Genomic DNA, 18,192 nt, shown 5'->3' on the forward strand with positions numbered 1-18,192 from the left:
GAATACCGTGGTGGAGTGTGATGGTTGAGGCATAAATGTCTGAATGGCAATATTAAGAAGAAAACAAAATTTGATTGTGACTGGAGCTGAAGCACTGTTGTTTGAGAAGCAGTAATTAAATAAAATTGATCTACCATTTTTACCATTTCCATAAATCTTCAAATCATAACAGAGTGCTGCAGTTTTGCATACCCATTGTTTGACATGCTTAGTGGGTTGATTTTTTTTTTCTGTCTTGTTTTACTTCTAGAATATTTTTACTTTTGTAATTAGAAATAATAGCTTGTTATATACCAGCCAGTTTCTGGATCAAGTATTCTAGAAAATTAGGCTTAAATTCTGGCTTCTCCTTTCACATGAAAAGAAAGAGTGCAAGATTTCTGTTCTAGAAGCCAAAAAACCTAAACACACGAACCCTGATTTGCAGTGGAAGAGGCACAACGTATGGTAACCGGGGAGACCTTTCAGTACCAAGTATACTGCAGATGCACATGATTTTCTTTTACAGTTTATGTGTGTTTTTAACCTTTAAAATCTGATTATTTCATCTTTTCCTACAGTCAATCAAGAGGAGTTCATTGCTATTATGACTGGGGATATTTAGCATCGGAAGGAAAGGAACAAACTCTGCTCGAAGAGGGAGGAGTCGATGGCAGCTCCGATTACAATGTTCTGTGCTTACACTCTTGTCTGTAGCTGGAGCGATGCAGAGAGCTGCTTTCCTCACAGGGCCGAGCTAAAGGACAGGTTATATGCAGTTGATAGCTCAGTATTTTGTATCATTTAATATTATCAGTAGAATAATGGGTAGATCATTTTAGAACAAGTGATGCTGCATTTCAGAATGTTCGAGTACTCATTTGTAAAATAGCTTTGTATAGGATTTCTAAATTGTATCATAAGGACATTTGGGGATTGACTCTGTGTTAGCATTAGCTGTGGCCTTAGTTTTGATACATAAGGTTTGGCAAACTTCCATTTTAATAAAATATTTCCTATTGCTACTTGAAAGTGTTGGTTTTTTATAGTTTAGTCAGAAATTAACTATAACATAAAGTTCTTCAGGGAAAAGAGTTGGAGGGGGACAGTTTGGTGGGGTGGTTTTTTTGTTAGTTTCATTTATGGGTTTGTACTTTTGCTGTTCTAGATGAATGGTAACATTAAATGGACAAGTATTTGCATCCTCAGAGATGCAGATCATTAAATCTGTATTGCCTGTTGAGGTGCTGGGGTGGGTCCAGAGAAGGGTGACTGAGTGGGGAAGGGTCTGGAGCACCAGTGTGACGGGCAGCAGCTCAGAGACCTAGGGCTGTTCAGCCTGGAGATGGCTGAGGGGAGACCTGATGCCTCTCTGCAGCTCCTGGGAAGGAGGCTGTGGCCAGGTGGGGGTCAATCTCTTCTCCCAGGTAACAAGCAATAGGCAACAAACAGCATCAAGCTGTGCCTAGGCAGGTTTAGGATGGATAGGAGGGAAAACATCTTCTCTGAAAGAGTGGTCAGGCATTGGACACGGCTGCCCAGAGAGGTGGTGGAGTCACCATCCCTGGAGGGGTTCAAAACACATGTAGACGTGGCGCTCCAGGACATGGGTTAGTTGTCACAGTGGGGTTGAAGTGACAGCTGGACTTGATCTTAGAGGTCTCTTCCAACCCTTAAGATCGTATTCTATAGCAAGGGGCAGGCAAGCAGGCATGATGATAAACTCTATCAGAAATGTGCTTAAATCATCCAGATGTCAGCCAGCAGCTCTCTCCTCAGTATCCACAGCTCTGATAGCTGTGGAGACAAAAGATGCTCTTTCTGCACTATGTATTTAGAAGAAAAGCATCACAGGGAATGAACTCTTGAAGTAGTTGAAGAGGTTGGATGTATTTCTAATTCACCATGTGTCTCCCAGAAGAGGTTTTTATGGTTTGACCTTGCAGATTACCCACGTGTTCGTTGTAATTTCTTTTTTGATATATAAGGAGAGTGAAATTTAAAAATTGTATCTTTAAATCCTGGCTAATACTGTGTTCCTCTTTACTGTCAGCAAAGCAGCTTTTTAACCGTCAGTAATCCTGGGGCTGTGAACAGGTTTGCCCTGTATAAACAATCAGAGCTTGGAATTACTGGAGACAGAAGTTAAGGTCATCAGAGTTAATAGATTTTCTTTTTTCCCCTATTATTTTTCGAGTGTGTATTGTGACGTTCTTATCTGTGAAATACTGTGATGCTATTAGGCCATCAGTGCTGGTTCACTTACACAAAAGTTGCAGCAATTCAAGATGACCAAGTAAGTGTTACAGTTGGGCACTTCATGTGGAACCTGAATGGGGTATCAAAACTAATTGTGAAATATAATGGGGGAACAACTTGCAACTGTCTGCTTGGGCCCAGCATCAACTGTGTGTGTCTTGTGGGACTCACACCTGTCCTGATGCTTTTTGGTAGTTGTAGAGAGGTGGGCGATGGTGTCTTCAGCCAGGGGACAGGAGATGGGACAAGGGGCAATGGGCTCAAGCTGCCCCAGGGCAGGGTCAGCTCAGCTGGGAGGGAAAAGTTCTTCCCTGGCAGAGTTGTCAGGGCCTGGCCCAGGCTGCCCAGGGAGGGGCTGAGTCCCCACCCCTGGGTGTGTTTAACAGGTGGGGAGATGAGCTGCTCAGGGATCTGGTTTAGCACAAGACAGGGATGGTTGGACTCCATGATCTTAAAGGGCTTTTCCAACCTTGTGATTCTGTGATTCCCTTGGTGTATCATAGGGTACAGATGCCCAAGTTTTGTCTTATCATTCTTCACCTGATATCAGAGAAGAGTGGTGTTTGGTGACACATTTAAATCTTGCAGAACATCATCAAGGTTCAACAGCCATCATTATGTGTCTAAAACTGCATTGTGAAAGTGTGCCTCTCTTCTAGAACTGTGAAGGTGGTTTAGTGTTAAAACACTGATCTGGAGTACCTGGCACTAATGTTTCTGTGTTGCCTCTGCAATGGAGGGCAGTGGTGTCTGGGAGAAGCACAGAAATGGGAATGACACAGCCCATTGCACTAAAAAACACTGGTGCTTCTCATTAACAGCTTGTGGTAATACCAGTGTCCCTGCCAACTAGTCCATCATTTCCCTAATCAATGCCATGGAACTTTGAGGAGATTGAGAACCTCCAAACATAAAATACCATGTCGGAGTGCAGTGTATGCCAAAAGCTGCTCTGATACGTAACTATAAGTTGTGACTTTCTTTAGAACAGTTGTTCCCATACCAAGTTTGTTGTGGCAAGCAATTTTTGCTTGTGTTTGTTCACAGGAAAGTTTCTGTGGCACAGTGAAGTCATCAAAAGTCAGAAAATGCCTACATGTAGGGTAACATAGACATCATCGCATCGAAGTTCTGCCTCTGGTGACGTGGCCATTGCTCACCACACTGCAGCAGAGCCTTGCTTTACCATGCCCTTGGACCTCTGCAGAGAGGACAAGGAACACCACAAGCCCCTTCATGGGTGCATCTTCACCTGCACCACAGCTGCAGCTCAGGGAGACCTTTGGCTTGAGCCTGGTGTGGGAGGTTTTGTGTGGTGTTTATGAAGAGGAGTTGTGTCACAGATCAGCCCCAGGCAGCACCTGAACACCACGTGGCTGCTCCCATGGTGGGATGGGAAGAAAAATTGGAGATAAAGGTAAGACTGGTGGGTTAGGATAAGGACAGGTTGCACAGGGAGAGGGAAAGAGCAACAACAAGCCTTAGAATAAACAGACTGGGTGATACACAGTGCTGTTTGATCACACAGCTCAATGCCCAGATGATCCCTAAGCAGTGACCCCACTGTCCTGGCCAGCTCCCCCCATATACTTTGAGCATGAGGCCATACAGTAGAGAACAGCTCTTTGGTCAGTGTGGGCCAGCTCTCCTGGCTGTGTCCCCTCCCAGCTTCTGGTGAAAATTAACCTTATCACAGAAGCACAAGGTTGGAAAAGACCTTTGAAGATCATCAAGTCCAACCATTCCTCTCCTAAGCTAAACCATATCCTTAAGTACCTCATCAACACATCCAGGGAAGGTGACTCAACCCCCTCCCTGGGCAGCCTGTTCCAGCCCTGACAACTCTCCCAGTAAAAAGTCTTTATCTATGTCCAATCTAAACTGCCCTGGTGCAGCTTGAGCCCTTTGCCCCTTGTCCCACCTCCTGTCCCCTGCCTGAAGAGACCATCGCCCACCTCTCTGCACCCTCCTGGCAGGTCAGTGTAGGTGGTGATAAGGTCTCCCCTCAGCCTCCTCTTCTCCAGGCTGAACACCCCCAGCTCCCTCAGCCGCTCCTCATAGGATTTGCCCTCCAGCCCCTTCCCCAGCCTGGTTGCCCTTTGCTGGACATGCTCCAGGACCTCAATGTCCTTTTTATGGTGGGGAGCCCAGAACTGGACACAGTACTCAAGGTGCAGCCTCACCAATGCTGAGTACAGGGGCACAACCCCCTCCCCAGACCTACTGGCCACACTGTTTTTGCTACAAGCCAGGATGCCGTTGGCCTTCTTGGCTGCCCTGGCACACTGCTGGCTCATATTCAGCCTGCTGTCAGCCAACACCCCCAGATCTTCTTCCTGACAGCTCTCCAGCCAACCTCCCCCAGTTCTGTAGCGCTGTCTGGGGTTGTTCTGTCCCATGTGCAGCACTCTGCACTTGGCCTTGTTAAACTTCATCCGGTTGGTCTCAGCCCATGGGTCCAGTCTGTTCAGATCCCTCTGAAGAGCCTCCCTACCCTCAGACAGATCAACACATCCTCCCAGCATAGTGTCATCTGCAAACTTACTGAGGGAGCATCCAATCCCTTCATCCAGGTCATTGATAAAGATGTTGAACAAGATTAGACCCAGGACTGAGCCCTTGGGGGACAAAAAACCAGGGTAGTGTGGACAAATCTTTCAATTGCTTGAACTTTCCTAAACAGGTTTTTCAGTCTAGGTGGTGTAGAGGGAGATGTCACAGTAAACTTTGCTGGCAGAGGGTTTTGTCACCAATTACATGAAAACAAGAGGGTAAGGACAGTGGTACCCTCACATGGTTGGAGGATTGGTTTGACTCATACCTGATGGATGTGCTGCTTGCATAAGCAACCCCTTGTTTTCATCAAACTGGGTCCTGCTCTTAAGCAGATAAAGACTGCAGCTTGCCTGGCTGTGTACACAACTGTATCTGAAGCAAGAGCTGTGTTTTCCTTTGACTGTTTCATTAGGTCAAGAGTCTGTAGGAAATGGCTTCTGTGAAAGATGCTGTTTTTCTGCAGTGCTCTTGCAGAGGGTTAATTGCCACTGAAATAAGTCTGCAGGGACGCTGAGGATGTTTGCAACCTTGAGTAACAAAAGAAACACGATACCAGAGAGGGAAGAAGAGGTCAGCATTGCTTCTGCTTTCCTTAAGGTACACTGAAGGGAAAATCTGGACAAATCCACTTGGACAAAGATCAGTCAAAATACCATAAAAATCTAGACAATCTGTAAGTGTCTTACTTCTGTGACAGCACACGTAGCTCATCTACTCTGCAAGTGTTGTGAAGCAAACTGGACAGGTTAGCAATACATAAAGGGGATTGAAGAAGCAGCCCTGGAGGGGGAGAAGAGATTGAAGACCCAGAAAAGGCTGTGCTGCTTCTGCTCCACACAAGACAGGGACACCTTCTTGGTAAGCACTGGGCCTTCACCTCTGGTGAGAATAGCTGGGATAAAGCACTTGGCTGGCATTATAATGGTTTATTAGGGCTACTGCAGGATGTACATTTATACACAAAGCCCAAACTCTTTATATCTGTTGCTTTAAAGAAGTTTTTATCTGTTTCAGCTTTACAAAACTGTCTTGGTGGCAGTCCTTCAGGGGCTCTGACAGGGAGACACCAAGGCTGGTACGTGGCTACAGGCATAATCCTTCAGACATAAAATGCTGACCAAGCCAGTGGTTTGATAAATTAATCAACAGCATGGGCAGTGGGATGGAGCACACCTGCAGTTCATGGGTGACACCAAGCTGAATGGTGGGATGTCATCCAGAGGGACCCGGACAGGCTGGAGAGGTTGGGCCTGTGCACACCTCATGGAGTTCAACAAGGCCAAGGGCGAGGTCCTGCACTTGGGTGGGGGCAATCCTCACTACCAGCACAGGCTGGGGGGGACGTGGTGCAGAGCAGCCCTGAAGAAAAGGATGCAAAGCTGGACATGAGCCACCAATGTGCACTCGCAGCCCAGAAGGCCAATGGCATTGGGGTTGGACCCAGTGATCACTTAAAGTCCCTTCCAACCCCTATGATTCTGTGATCCTGAGCTGCATCACAAGAAGTGAGGCCAGCAGATTGAGAGAGGGAAATCTGTCCCTCTGCTCTGCTCTGGGGACAACCCTCTCCAGTGTCATGTTCTGCTCTGGAGCCCTCAGCACAAGAAGGACATGGACCTGTCGGAGCAGGTCCAGAGGAGGCCATGAGGATGATCCAAGGGCTGGACCCCCTCTGCTATGAAGCCAGGCTGAGAGTTGGCTTTTTTCAGCCTGGAGAAGAGAAGGCTCCAGGGAGACCTCTGAGCCCCTTCCAGTCCCTGAAGGGACCTGCAGGAAATCTGTGAAGGACTGTTTGTAAGGGCATGGAGTGATAGGAGGAGGGGCAGTGACTTTAAACTAGTGCAGGGCAGCTTTAGATGAGACATTAGGAAGAAATTCTTTGTTTTGAGGTGCCAGCTGTAAGCATATGGTTTGTGCTCTCCCTGTATCTCCAGGGTTCCTTGGTGCTGAGGAATGATCCCACTCAGAATTTTGCAGTTTGAAGGATGTTTTTAATGAGTCAGTTCTTCAGCCCTCACTGAAAACATCACATAGTTCCCTGGTGCTTTTGAAAGAGCAAAATGTGACTCCTGCTACCCTACCTGAGACTTCTTCAGCTAACAAAATAGGTACTGATGTCTGGGGTGTGCAAGTGAGCTCATTATAGCTGTTTATAATGGCTGCCACGTTTATAAAAACAGTTGCAGTGCTAACAGCATCTAATTATCTCACTCATTACGTCACGAAACACTGAATATCATGACTTGGAAAAGTGTTAGTGTGACTCAGTTTTTGCAAAAAAAAAAAAAAAAAAAAAAAAAGTAGTATCTGTTGCCTTTTCCCACACAGTTCTTTCCAAAAAATTGGTTAACAGAAACATTATATTTATTTTTTTTTAACAAACATAGGTGTATAAAAAAGCCAGGGATCTCCTGGAGAGAGTCCAGTGGAGGGCCAGAGAGATGATGAAGGGCCTGGAGCATCTCCCCTACAAGGAAAGGCTGAGTGAGCTGGGGATGTTCAGCCTGGAGAAAAGAAGCCTGAGAGGGGGTATGATCAATGGGTATCAATATCTGAAGGGTGGGACACAGGGGGAAATGGGCAGCCTCTTCTCAGTGTCTGTGGGGACAGGACAAGGGACGATGGGCTCAAGTTGGAGCACAAGGAGTTTCCCCCAATGTGGGGAAGAACTGCTTCCCGGTGAGGGAGCCCTGGGACAGGCTGCCCTGGGGGGTGTGGAGTCTCCTTCTCTGGAGATACTCCAGCCCCATCTGGACTCCGCCCTGTGTGCCCTGTCCTAGGGACCCTGCTTTGGCAGGGGGGTTGGACCCGATGATCTCTGGGGGTCCCTTCCAACCCCTACAGCTCTGTGATTCTGTGTTTATGAGCTGCAGTTTCTGTGCCCCGTTCGCGACGCGCCGGGAGGGTTTGTGGCTCGGTCGTCTAACCAAGCAGCTCTCAACAGCACCGTGTTACCACGTCAGCCGTGCTCCATGTTTTACAAACAAGGCTGCACTCAAGTTAGCTTTACTTTCCCCCTGCTCACGTCTCTGCAAGCTGGCAGCTCCCACGGTCGTGACCAGACGTGTGCCACACGTCGCGGTGGCAAGAGGAGATCATAGAATCATTGAATCATAGAATGGTCTGGGTTGGAAGGGACCCCAAGGATCATAGAGCTCCAACCCCCTGCCACAGGCAGGAACACCAATCTTCAGGTCTGGATCTACACAAGGCTGCCCAGGGCCCCATCCAACCTGGCCATGAACACCTCCAGAGAAGGGGAATCCACTACCTCTCTGGGCAGCCTGTTCCAGCACCTCACCACTCTTTCTGTAAAAAACTTCCCCCTAATATCTAATCTAAACCTTCCCTCCTTTAGCTTTAGTCCATTCCCCCTTGTCCTGCCATTATCTGCTCTTTTAAAAAGTCGAATCCCCTCCTGCCTATAAGCTCCCTTCAGGTACTGGAAGGCTGCAATGATGTCCCCCCGCAGCCTTCTCTTCTCCAGGCTGAACAAGCCCAGCTCCCTCAGCCTCTCTTTGTAGGGCAGGTGCTCCAGTCCTCTAATCATCCATGTGGCCCTCCTCTGAACCCTCTCCAACAGTTCCACATCCTTCTTGTACTGAGGGCCCCAGATCTGAGATGTCCAGGACGAAACGCGTCGATCGCGCTTTTACCCACTAGAGGGACCCGTTGTTATGACTAAAAACTCAACTTGCAAAAACAAAGCCAGCACAACCCAACGGCCAGGTGGAATCTTCACGCCAGAACCCTTGTCTCTCTGGGCGCGCTCGCACGCCTTGGGAGCCTGTGGGCCTCCTCGACCCGTCTCATCACCATCTTCCAACTCAGGTGCCACTTCTGGGCAGGACAAAATAAGGACAGAGCGTTTTCCATCTATGGGAAGCTCATGCTTCCCTGCTGGACCACCTTACTGCTGTGTTCTGAAATAAAAGTAAGCAGAAAAAGGGTTTAATTGCTCGTGATGTGCAGAATTTACTGAGAAAATATATACCTGTTCAGAGATGGGCTCATAGAAGCACAGACCAGTCTGGGTTGGAAAGGACCCCAAGGATCATAGAGCTCTAACCCCCCTGCCACAGGCAGGGCCACCAACCTCCAGGCCTGGAGCTACACAAGGTTGCCCAGGGCCCCATCCAACCTGGCCTTGAATGATCATTTTGTTTTCTTTTGTTCCTGGGCAGGGGGATACAATCCTTCCTTTTCAGTCCTGGCAACCATGTGAGATTCTTACCTCAACCATGTACCCTCCTTTGCTCTGGGCATTGCCTTGCCCTTCTAAAAGCTGCTCACAGGATCACCCCTCATGCCCACATGTCCCCTGTGCTGGACTCACTCTTCTTCATCCTGTCTCCATCCTGCTGCCACAGGCAGGGTCTGTCTGTGGTTGCCCCCACCCCTGTCACTTCGTTCATGACCAGGCCCTGCCCAGTGCGACTCTCAGCATCCCTCTCACCTCCCAATGCCATCTCCAGGCTCAGCTTCTCTGTGAAGGACATTCTCTTCCCCCCCTCGTTTCTCTAAGCCCTGTTACAGCCCTCACCTCATGCAGGTTAACGAGGAGAGAACAAACTAAAAAAAAGACCACCACCAAAACCCCCAACAAAACAGCAACAAAACAATCTGGAGATTTCAGCACACAACTCTTTTCTTTTTCCTTTTTTCTTTTTTTTTTTTTTTTTTTGCTTCATCTGGTGGTGTTATGCCTCTCCTCCTCCTCCTCTGCCCCCATCTGGGTCCTCTTTTCATTGTTCTCTTGTCTTCTGTCAAGACGAATTTGGCACCCAAGCTCTGAAAAGTTGGGGACAGCATGTTTCTTGGGTGTGCCAAAAGAAAAATCTATGGAAATTGTTGCTTACTGCCTAGGGTGAAGTTGGTTTAATATTGTTTCTAATGCTACTAGTAACCATGTGTTTTTTTCCCCCCCTCAGAAATAATGTGAAGCTTCATTTTTTCTTGTTATTTCACACATTTAATAATTCGAATTCCCCTCCCAGGTGTGATGGGGATACACTGCAGCACATTTTCCCATTTTTTTAACAAAGAGCATTTCAGCTTAAATATGCCAAAATGAGCGAAAATTTGTCTTGGATTAGTGTTTACTTAAGTGAAATTTTCTCTCCCTGCAGAAGGGACTGATGAGCGATTGCACTGCACAACCACTGAGTAAAAAAAGAAAAAAGAGAGTTTCAGCAAAGTGCCTGTTTGGTCCCTTCCAGCAGCCCCTTTCTGAGCACGGGATGAACTATTCAGATCACATCTGTGTATAACTAATGGATCTGCAGCTTGATTTCCACAGCGAACCACGGGAGGTGGGCATCTCCGTCACTGGGGTCTCGGCCCTTGAGTGTAATGGACTTGAAAAACCCCACTGCTGCCACTGGAAAACAAACACCCTCAGGAGAGGCTTCAACTTCCTAAATCTCTTAGGGGCTTTGGCAACTGCTGACCCTCATCCTGTGCAGGAGTCGTGATATCCTACGTGCGGCAGACCTCCATGTGGCTTTGTCTTGCTGTGTGTTTATTGTGCAGGTGGGTTTAAAAACAAGGGGGTAAGCCCAATTAAGCTGCAGACAATTTAGTGAGGTTGTGAGGAGGTTGAAGGGTGAATTCGCATCCACTTTGCTGCTGGTGATGTCAAGGTACCAGGCGGTGATGAACCTGATGTCGGGTGTTCTGCACTGATCGTGGTGCATCCAGCACAGACAGTGAGGTCAAATGCAGGTGTGAAAGGTGGGAATTCTCCCTGTCCTTCAGTGAGGAATGCATCACCGGTGGCAGAAACATGGAAAAAAGGTGTTTTCAGCGCGGGGAATGTTTTACAAATGGAAAGGAAATCAAATGCACCTAATTCCTGCAGTTCTGCAGAGGCCTGTCCCACAGAGCCACTGTGGAGCAGTTGGAGGGGCGGTGTGAGGGTGGAGCGCAGCACGCTGGGTGTTGTGCCACTGGGTGCTGCTGGCTCTGCAGCAGACACCACCAGAAGGGACATCTTGGGAAATCATCTTCTTACTGGAGCTGTGCAGTCACAGGTTCACAGAATCAAAGAACTGCAGGCATTGGAAGGGACCTCCAGGGATCACCGAGTCCAACCCCCCTGCCAAAGCAAGTTCCCTAGTCTCCTACCTCAGTTCTTTCCCACCTTGTCACATAATCACAGAATCGCCATATGATGAGGGTTGGCAGGGACCTCTGGAGATCACCCAGTCCCACCCCTGCCAGAGCAGGATCCCCTCGAGCAGGCTGCACAGGACAGTGCCCAGGATCATGCGGTTTGAATGTCTCCAGAGATGGAGGGGGACCCCCCAACCTCTCTGGGCAGCCTGGCCCACAGCTCTACCACCCTCCCAGAAAGAAGTTCCTCCTCATGTCCAGGTGGAACTTCCTCTATTCCAGTCTGTGCCCATCACCTCTTGTCCTGTCCCTGGGCACCATTGACAAAAGACTGACCCACCCACCCGACCCCACCCCTCAAGGATTTATCAGCATTGATAAGATCCCCACTCAGTCTTCCTTTCTCTGGGCTGAGAAGTCCCAAGTCCCTCAGTCTCTCTTTGTTCAGAAATGTTCTGGTCCCCTCAGCATCTCCACAGCCCTTCTTTGTCCCATCTCCAGTACCTCCCTGTCCTTTCTGACCCAGGGAGCCCAGCACTGCCCAAAGTATTCCCAATGAGGCCTCACCAGAGCAGAGCAGTGGGGCAGGAGAACCTTCCTGGTAGATTAAACCAGACAAGGTTCAAACTCACCCTCCTGCATCTTTTGACGTGGAAGGACTCAGTTTTTTGGCACTGGGATTCAGAGACAGAAGGGATTTTGACTTCAGGAATTATTGCATCATGTCACACCAGCCTGAAAAGTGTTGAAACCTTGTGCAGTGCTAATTAAAGTCTGAGCTGATACCTGTAGCTTCTTAAAGACGAGGTGGTGGAGCAGTTGCACCTCCTGTTGCAGCCCCAGGGAGTTGTGGAGGGTGTCTGTGCACTCTCAAGTTTTGTGTTGGGGTAGTTGTAGGGGGCCCCCCATGGGATCCTTCTGCAGAACAATGTCCCATGGAGGTTGTGCCCTTGCACAGAGCACATCAGGCTAGTTTGTGGTAGGACAGACACTTAAATGCCAAAAAATGTGTTTAATTCAGCTTCTGTTCTAGCAAAAAAAAAAAAAAAGGACAACCTATGGAATCCAGTAGGAAATTACTAACTGTGAAGATCTGTGATCAATAAGAAATGAGATATAAAAGAGTAAACAAGCTATAATACCCCAGTAATAGTAAAATGACCTTGTTTTCATTCAGCAGAAGCTAGTAGCATTTCATTTCTTATTGCTTCAGATTGCTAAATGACCCCCTAAAACACACAGGGGGTAGGTATTTCTATCAGATTTCATTTGTGATCATTGAAAGGTTATTATTTATTTGCATTAGCAGATCTAAAAATCAGAATTGCCTTGATGTGCAGTTAACTGGCTCTGATCACAGCCTGCAAAGTGTGGGCTTTAAAAAATAATTTAAAAATTAAAAAAACCCAGGAATCCAGTGGCTGCTGCTGAGGCTGTTTTTCTCTTCAGCTTTGGGAAGAAGTATTTACATGGAAGGGTAATGATGCTAAAATTAATAAACTAAGGAATCTCTGCTCTGGAGGGACCAAAAGAAACTTGTGTGTTCTGAAATTGATTAAAATTCATTCTCTTTGGCTAGAACTGAGCTGGTGCCAAAAGAGTGGTCTCCAACTCGTGTGGAAGATTTATTTCACTATTTATTTATTTGCTTGCTTGTTTTCATAGCTTGCAAAATCCCTGTGTAAATAAACAATATACCCTAAATCCAAACTAGACAGGTCAACAGCACTGTTTACGCAGCCCAGCGTGTACAATTTAAAAAACTAATACAAACAAGAACATAATTATTGCCAAGTTCTTACTGTTTCTCTTCAAACTTTTCCTGGTGTCTGACAATTTCCTACTCTTAGTTGATACTCTGTGACACGTATTAATACGGCTCAAGAATCACTCCTTTCAATTACCTCAATGTTAACTGCATTTGAAATAAATACAAAGTTTCATAAACTGTAAAATTACTTAAAATTTGCTGTTTTCCATGAACACCTGCTTTTCCTGCTCATTAGAAGGAAGCTTTGTGAATACTAATTGGCATCCTGACAGAGCCCCACAGCTTGATTCAGGAGTGTCTGGTGGATTTTACTTCTTTGCTGGTTTGGCATTTCGAAATCTTAACCACACAAAAGAGTGACAAAGGTAAAGGGTGGGAATGCAGTGAAAGGAATCCAGAAAAATCCACCAGGATCTACTAACTTGCCTTTTCATCTAAATATAAAATACACACAGCAGTTGTACAACTGTATGTTTATACGCAGCTCTGCATTTTTGACTGAAAAAGAGAGCTTTCCTAATATAGCCCAAAGTGTGATTTTTGCTTGGAAAAGTGAATCTGTAAACTTAGCATCATGTTTATTGTCTTAATGGCTTCTCAAATTCCAGATTCGATTTGTGCACTGGCACAGCAGCTTGTTTGTCCTGACTCAGTTTGAGGTCAGCACGTCTCTCTCGACGTTGAAGGGGCCTGGAGTCAGGGTGATAGGACATCTGTGGGGACGGTTGCGTAACTCAACATCTTATCAAGTCACCACATCAAGCCAGGGCTGTGGTGTGCAGGACTATAAAAATGCTGCTGCCCTTCTCCGAGCGCCTCCACCCTGCATTGTGTTTTGCTGTCCTCCTCCCTTCTGCTCTCCACACAAAAGGGAGTTCACGGAAATGCCTGGTTTGCCCCCAAACTACTAACTTCTGAGCAAAGGGCTGGGGAAGCAGGGAGACTTTCCAACGAAGGAGGTACTGGCCTTGTTTCTAACCTTGTGTTGAAGGAGTCATTCGACGGGTGCTGCATCCTTCCCCACGCAGCCTCCTGCACTTCCCAGGTGGGTTTGGTCCATTACAGTCCTGTCTCTGGGAACGTGCAGGCTTGGGTTCACCAGAGGGATGCCTGGGATTGGTACCCAGGGCAGCCCTGGAGTCCTTGCTGAGAAGTGCCTTGGCGAGGCATGGAGAACCCACCCGTGGTTGCTTCTGATGCTGCTCTGAAGACAAGTGCAAGTTGGTGTGGTTATGAACGCTGTGGCTGTGTGATGCACATTATGAATGTTTGCTGTCCATAAACATGGTAAAATGTATTTAGAATCATAGAACGGTCTGGGTTGGAAACAACCTTAAAGATTACAGACCATTAGGAGTTGGAAGGGACCTCAAAAGATCATCTAGTCCACCCCCCCTGCCAGAGCAGGATCACCCAGACTGAATCGCACAGGAACGCATTCAGGAGGGTTTCTAATGTGTCTAGAGAAGGAGACTCCCCAGCCTCTCTGGGCAGCCTGTCCCAGTGCTCTGTCACACTCACAGAGAAAAAGTTTCAACTTATGTTCACATGGAACTTCCTCTGCTCCAGATTGCGTCCGTTGCCCCTTGTCCTATCGCTGCCATCACTGAGAAGAGCCTGGCTCTATCCTTCTGATGAGGATCCTGACGATCATCAAGTGCCAACCCCCTGCCATGAGCAGGGACACCTCTCACTAGACCAGGCTGCTCAAGGCCCCATCCAACCCGGCTTTGAACACCTCCAAGGAGGAGACATCCACCACTTCCCTGGGCACCCTGTTCCAGTATCTCACCACCCTTGTAGCGAAGAATTTCTTCCTAATCATATAATCATAGAATGGGTTCTACGGAAGGGACCCCAAGGATCACAGAGCTCCAACCCCCCTGCCACAGACAGGGCCACCAACCTCCAGGCCTGGATCTACACAAGGTTGCCCAGTGCCCCATCCAACCTGGCCTTGAACACCTCCAGGTACGTAACATCCAATTTAAATCTCCCCCCTTCCAATTTCAAACCAGTCCCCCTCATTCTGTCACTACAAATTGATTTATCCCGCATGAAGGGGATGGCACACTGTTGTCCTGGCACCAGGCAACCCAAGGTGGAACAGATGCTTGAGAACCACCTCTCTACTACTGCAGTCTTAGCTATAATACAAACATCAATTTTTTTATGTTTCGGGTTTGTTTTTTTTTTAATAAGTGCATTTTCAATGACATGACAGGCTGCTGCTTCAGCATCGTGTAATGAGATCATCTGGTTCCAGCTAACAGAATTTAAGTACCCATTATACCACAGGGTAACTCCATGGATGTCCTGCCTAACATCCACACAAACAGCTTTTCAGTTCTGCAAACTTTCCTTGTGTTTATGGAAGGTTTTTGGTGGTGGCTTGTTGGTTTTTCTTTTGGTTCTGGGTTTTTTTTTTTGGGGGGGTTGGTTTCTTTTTAATACCATTCTTTCGGAGTGCTGAAAAAAAAATATATCTGAAGAGAAATTAAGTTGTTGCTGAAAAAAAAAAAGAAACCAAACAGGCTGCCATCCCCTTTTTCTTTTCTGGGCTAAAGTCCAATTTTGCACAGCAGTTGCAAAGAAAAAGCAAACGCATCACTAGATTCGGTGAGAAATATTGTAACAGTATGTAATCTCTGTCAAGATAAAATTGCTTTGTGATTTACATTACAATAAATCCTGACCTTTAAGTGCTGCAGACTAAGCTAATCTGCGAGGTACTTTATTCTATCACTGAATCAGCCTGGGAAGCTGGAGGAAAGTGACTGTACCCGTCCCACTGTGGTGTTGCTGCTGGAGAGGGTGTAGGGAAGAGGATCACGGTGCGCTGTTCCACGCACGTGGCCAGGGTGATGTCACTGAAATACCTTGTGTGGGTCAACAGAGATACTGGCTACTGTTGCAGGAAGAACAAAATAGTATTTTTATAGATACAGAGCGTATAGTGTTTAAATTGACATAATTCAGGACACTTAGAATTAAGTTTAAATATCCAGGTTGAATTTCTAACACTAATTAATAGCTTATTCCCTTTCTCTCTCTCTTGCTTCCCTCATTTATTTTGCTTTCTTCTTTTTTAAGGAAAGCAACTTCTGTGTCAGCATAGATACTTCAGCACTGTTGGGGTGTAGCCTTTTGTAGTTGTGTCACCTCTTGCATTTAAGTTAGTCTTCTCATGCTCTTTTTTATTTTTTGTGGAAAAAGAAACCCCAGAATGAATATTTCAGGGATTATTTAATTATGTATTTACCCAATGGTTCTTACCAGAAAACACATAATATTCACCAGATTGAGTAAGTAGGTAATCAAGTAGTTATTAAAACAGGAATTCTTGACACATTATCCCATAACACAGCAGTTAAGTTTATTGTGTCATGGTCTACTTGGAGCATTTTTAGCCTATGTATTTATATGTGCACTTAGAGGCAATCTTATTATAAAGCACTTAGGTCTGCCGAGCCAATCAGGTTTGCAGACTAGGAATGTATTATAAACTCTGTAATTTTGCATACAGAGCATCTCACGCTGTGAGACTAACAGCTCTTTAAAGCTTTTCATGTTACTGATAGACCACCTTGCTTTAACATCTGCTGAAACGTGGGGAAGAACCTCATACCAGTGGAAAACAGTTTATCTGTGTCTCGCTCTGGTCTTTGGGTGCTGGCGCCACATTTTCTTTTTTAATTCCACTGTACAAGGAAATCTGAGGCCACCCATATTGTCTGATATGTGTTGAGGTATGTCCATTGTCTTGGAGCTTTCACTTGTCTGTGTATCATTCATTCATTGCTCCCTTTGGATGTCATGTATAATATATGTGTTATGTACACATATCATATATTATGTTACTGTGGTGGGGTGACCCTGGATGGAGGCCAGGTGCCCCCCAAAGCTGCTCTGTCACTGCCGTCCTCAGCTAGACAGGGGAGAGAAGAGATAAGGGTCAAGATAAGGATGGGGAGAGATCACTCACTAACTACTTTTTACTAATTAATTTATTACTAATCAAATCAGAGTCGAGTAATGAGAAATAAACCAAAATTTAAACCCCTCCTCACCCCTCTTCCTTCTTCCCATGCTCAACTCCACCCCAATTTCTCTCCACCCACCTCCCCCAGCAGCACAGGGGATCAGGAGTGGAGGCTGGGGTCAGTCCATCACATGTCTCTGCCTCTCCTTCCTCCTCAGGAAAGGACCCCTCACACCCTACCCCTGCTGCACCCTGGGGTCCCACCCACAGCAGAGGGTCCTCCATGAACTTCTCCAACGTGAGTCCTTTCCCATGGGGCTTCAGCTCTTCCCCAGCTGCCCCAGCGTGGGTCACTGCTCTGGGTGCAGTCATCAATCACAGAATGTCTCTCAGTCTCTCAGGCCCAGACTGCCCCAGCCTAGTCCTCCATGGGGTCACAAGTCCCCCAGCAACCCTGCTCCTGAGTGGGTCTCTCTCTCACTCAGCTCTGTGTCTCTGTCTCTCTCCACAGGCTTCAAGTGCTGTCAGGGGCTTGCTCCAGTGTGGGTCACAGCTTCTCCTGTATGTCTCCCCCTGCTCCAGCGTGGGGCCTCTCCATGGGCTGCAGGTGAGGTCTGGGCCTTTTCCATGGGCTGTGGGGGGACACCCGCTCCACCATGGGTTTCTCCAGGGGCTCAGGGACATCTCTCTCTCCAGCACCTGAGGCACCTCCTCCCTCCTTCCCTGCCCTTGGTGCCTGCACAGTCTCTCCCACCTTCTCACTCCCTTCTCTGGGACAAAAAGTGGCTGCTGGTGTTTTCCCTCCTCACTGTGATTCCCAGAGGCCTGTGACTGGTGCTGATGGGCTCGGCCTTGAGTTGGCTGGTGTTGGCTCTGTGGGGGCTGGGGGAAGCTCCAGCTGCTGCTTGCAGAAGCTGCCCCTGCAGCCACCCTGCTACCAAAACCTTGCTGTGCAGACCCAAAAGTTACACATTAATATACACATTTCTCTATTCATATTGGTTTTGTTGTTATTGGTTGAGTGAATACCTGAGTTGGTGTGTGTGTGTTCACGTATAAATAAAACAACCCGCTAAGATCATACAAACCTGTGTCTGGATCTGGTGACCTGGGACAAGCCAGGAAGGGAGAGAGGAGGCTACTAGCAAAGAGATGCTGTAGCCAGAGCCAAACACCGATGTGCAGTGTTACAGAGAAGGATAAAAAGTTAAATAATGGAAGAACAAGGGAAAAACAGCATCGCATGAGAAAAAGCAGCAAAACCTAGTGGTCTAACCTATAATAAATGGCAAAGGTTGTTGGTTGTTGTTCCAGTTTGGCCCAAGTACCTGTGAATTATCTTCTAAATATTTTATTTTACAGCTAAAGCTTTTTGATTTACTGCTGGAACTCTGGGTGGAGGGATTATTTTTTCATCTAAAAGTGTCTAACGTTTTGATGTGGCATCACCTGGAGGTCTCTAAGCACAGCAGTTACAGCCTCCTAAATGGTGGACTTGCTGTGTTCTCTCTGAAACACACGTCACTCGATT

General features: G+C 47.0%; 1 protein-coding gene across 2 annotated transcripts in view; it reads left to right on the plus strand.

Moving 5' to 3' along the window:
• CETN3 (centrin 3) overlaps positions 1-17,732 on the plus strand; it is a 30,188-nt gene extending 12,456 nt beyond the window's left edge. Inside the window, exons 5-6 of one of the 2 annotated variants that reach the window (XR_014617976.1) lie at positions 14,249-14,650; positions 17,173-17,732. Coding sequence is in view for 1 of the 2 variants with exons in the window: in XM_084278209.1 (XP_084134335.1) it covers positions 561-604 (44 nt within the window). In the remaining variant the exon portion in view is untranslated. Of the gene's footprint in view, positions 1-560; positions 1,005-14,248; positions 14,651-17,172 lie in introns of those variants that run through there. The other variant, XM_084278209.1, reaches the window with a different exon arrangement.
• The last annotated feature ends 460 nt before the right edge of the window (positions 17,733-18,192 follow it).

The sequence above is a fragment of the Gallinula chloropus genome (genome assembly GCF_964237585.1).
Source record: "Gallinula chloropus genome assembly, chromosome: Z".
NCBI lineage: Eukaryota > Metazoa > Chordata > Aves > Gruiformes > Rallidae > Gallinula > Gallinula chloropus.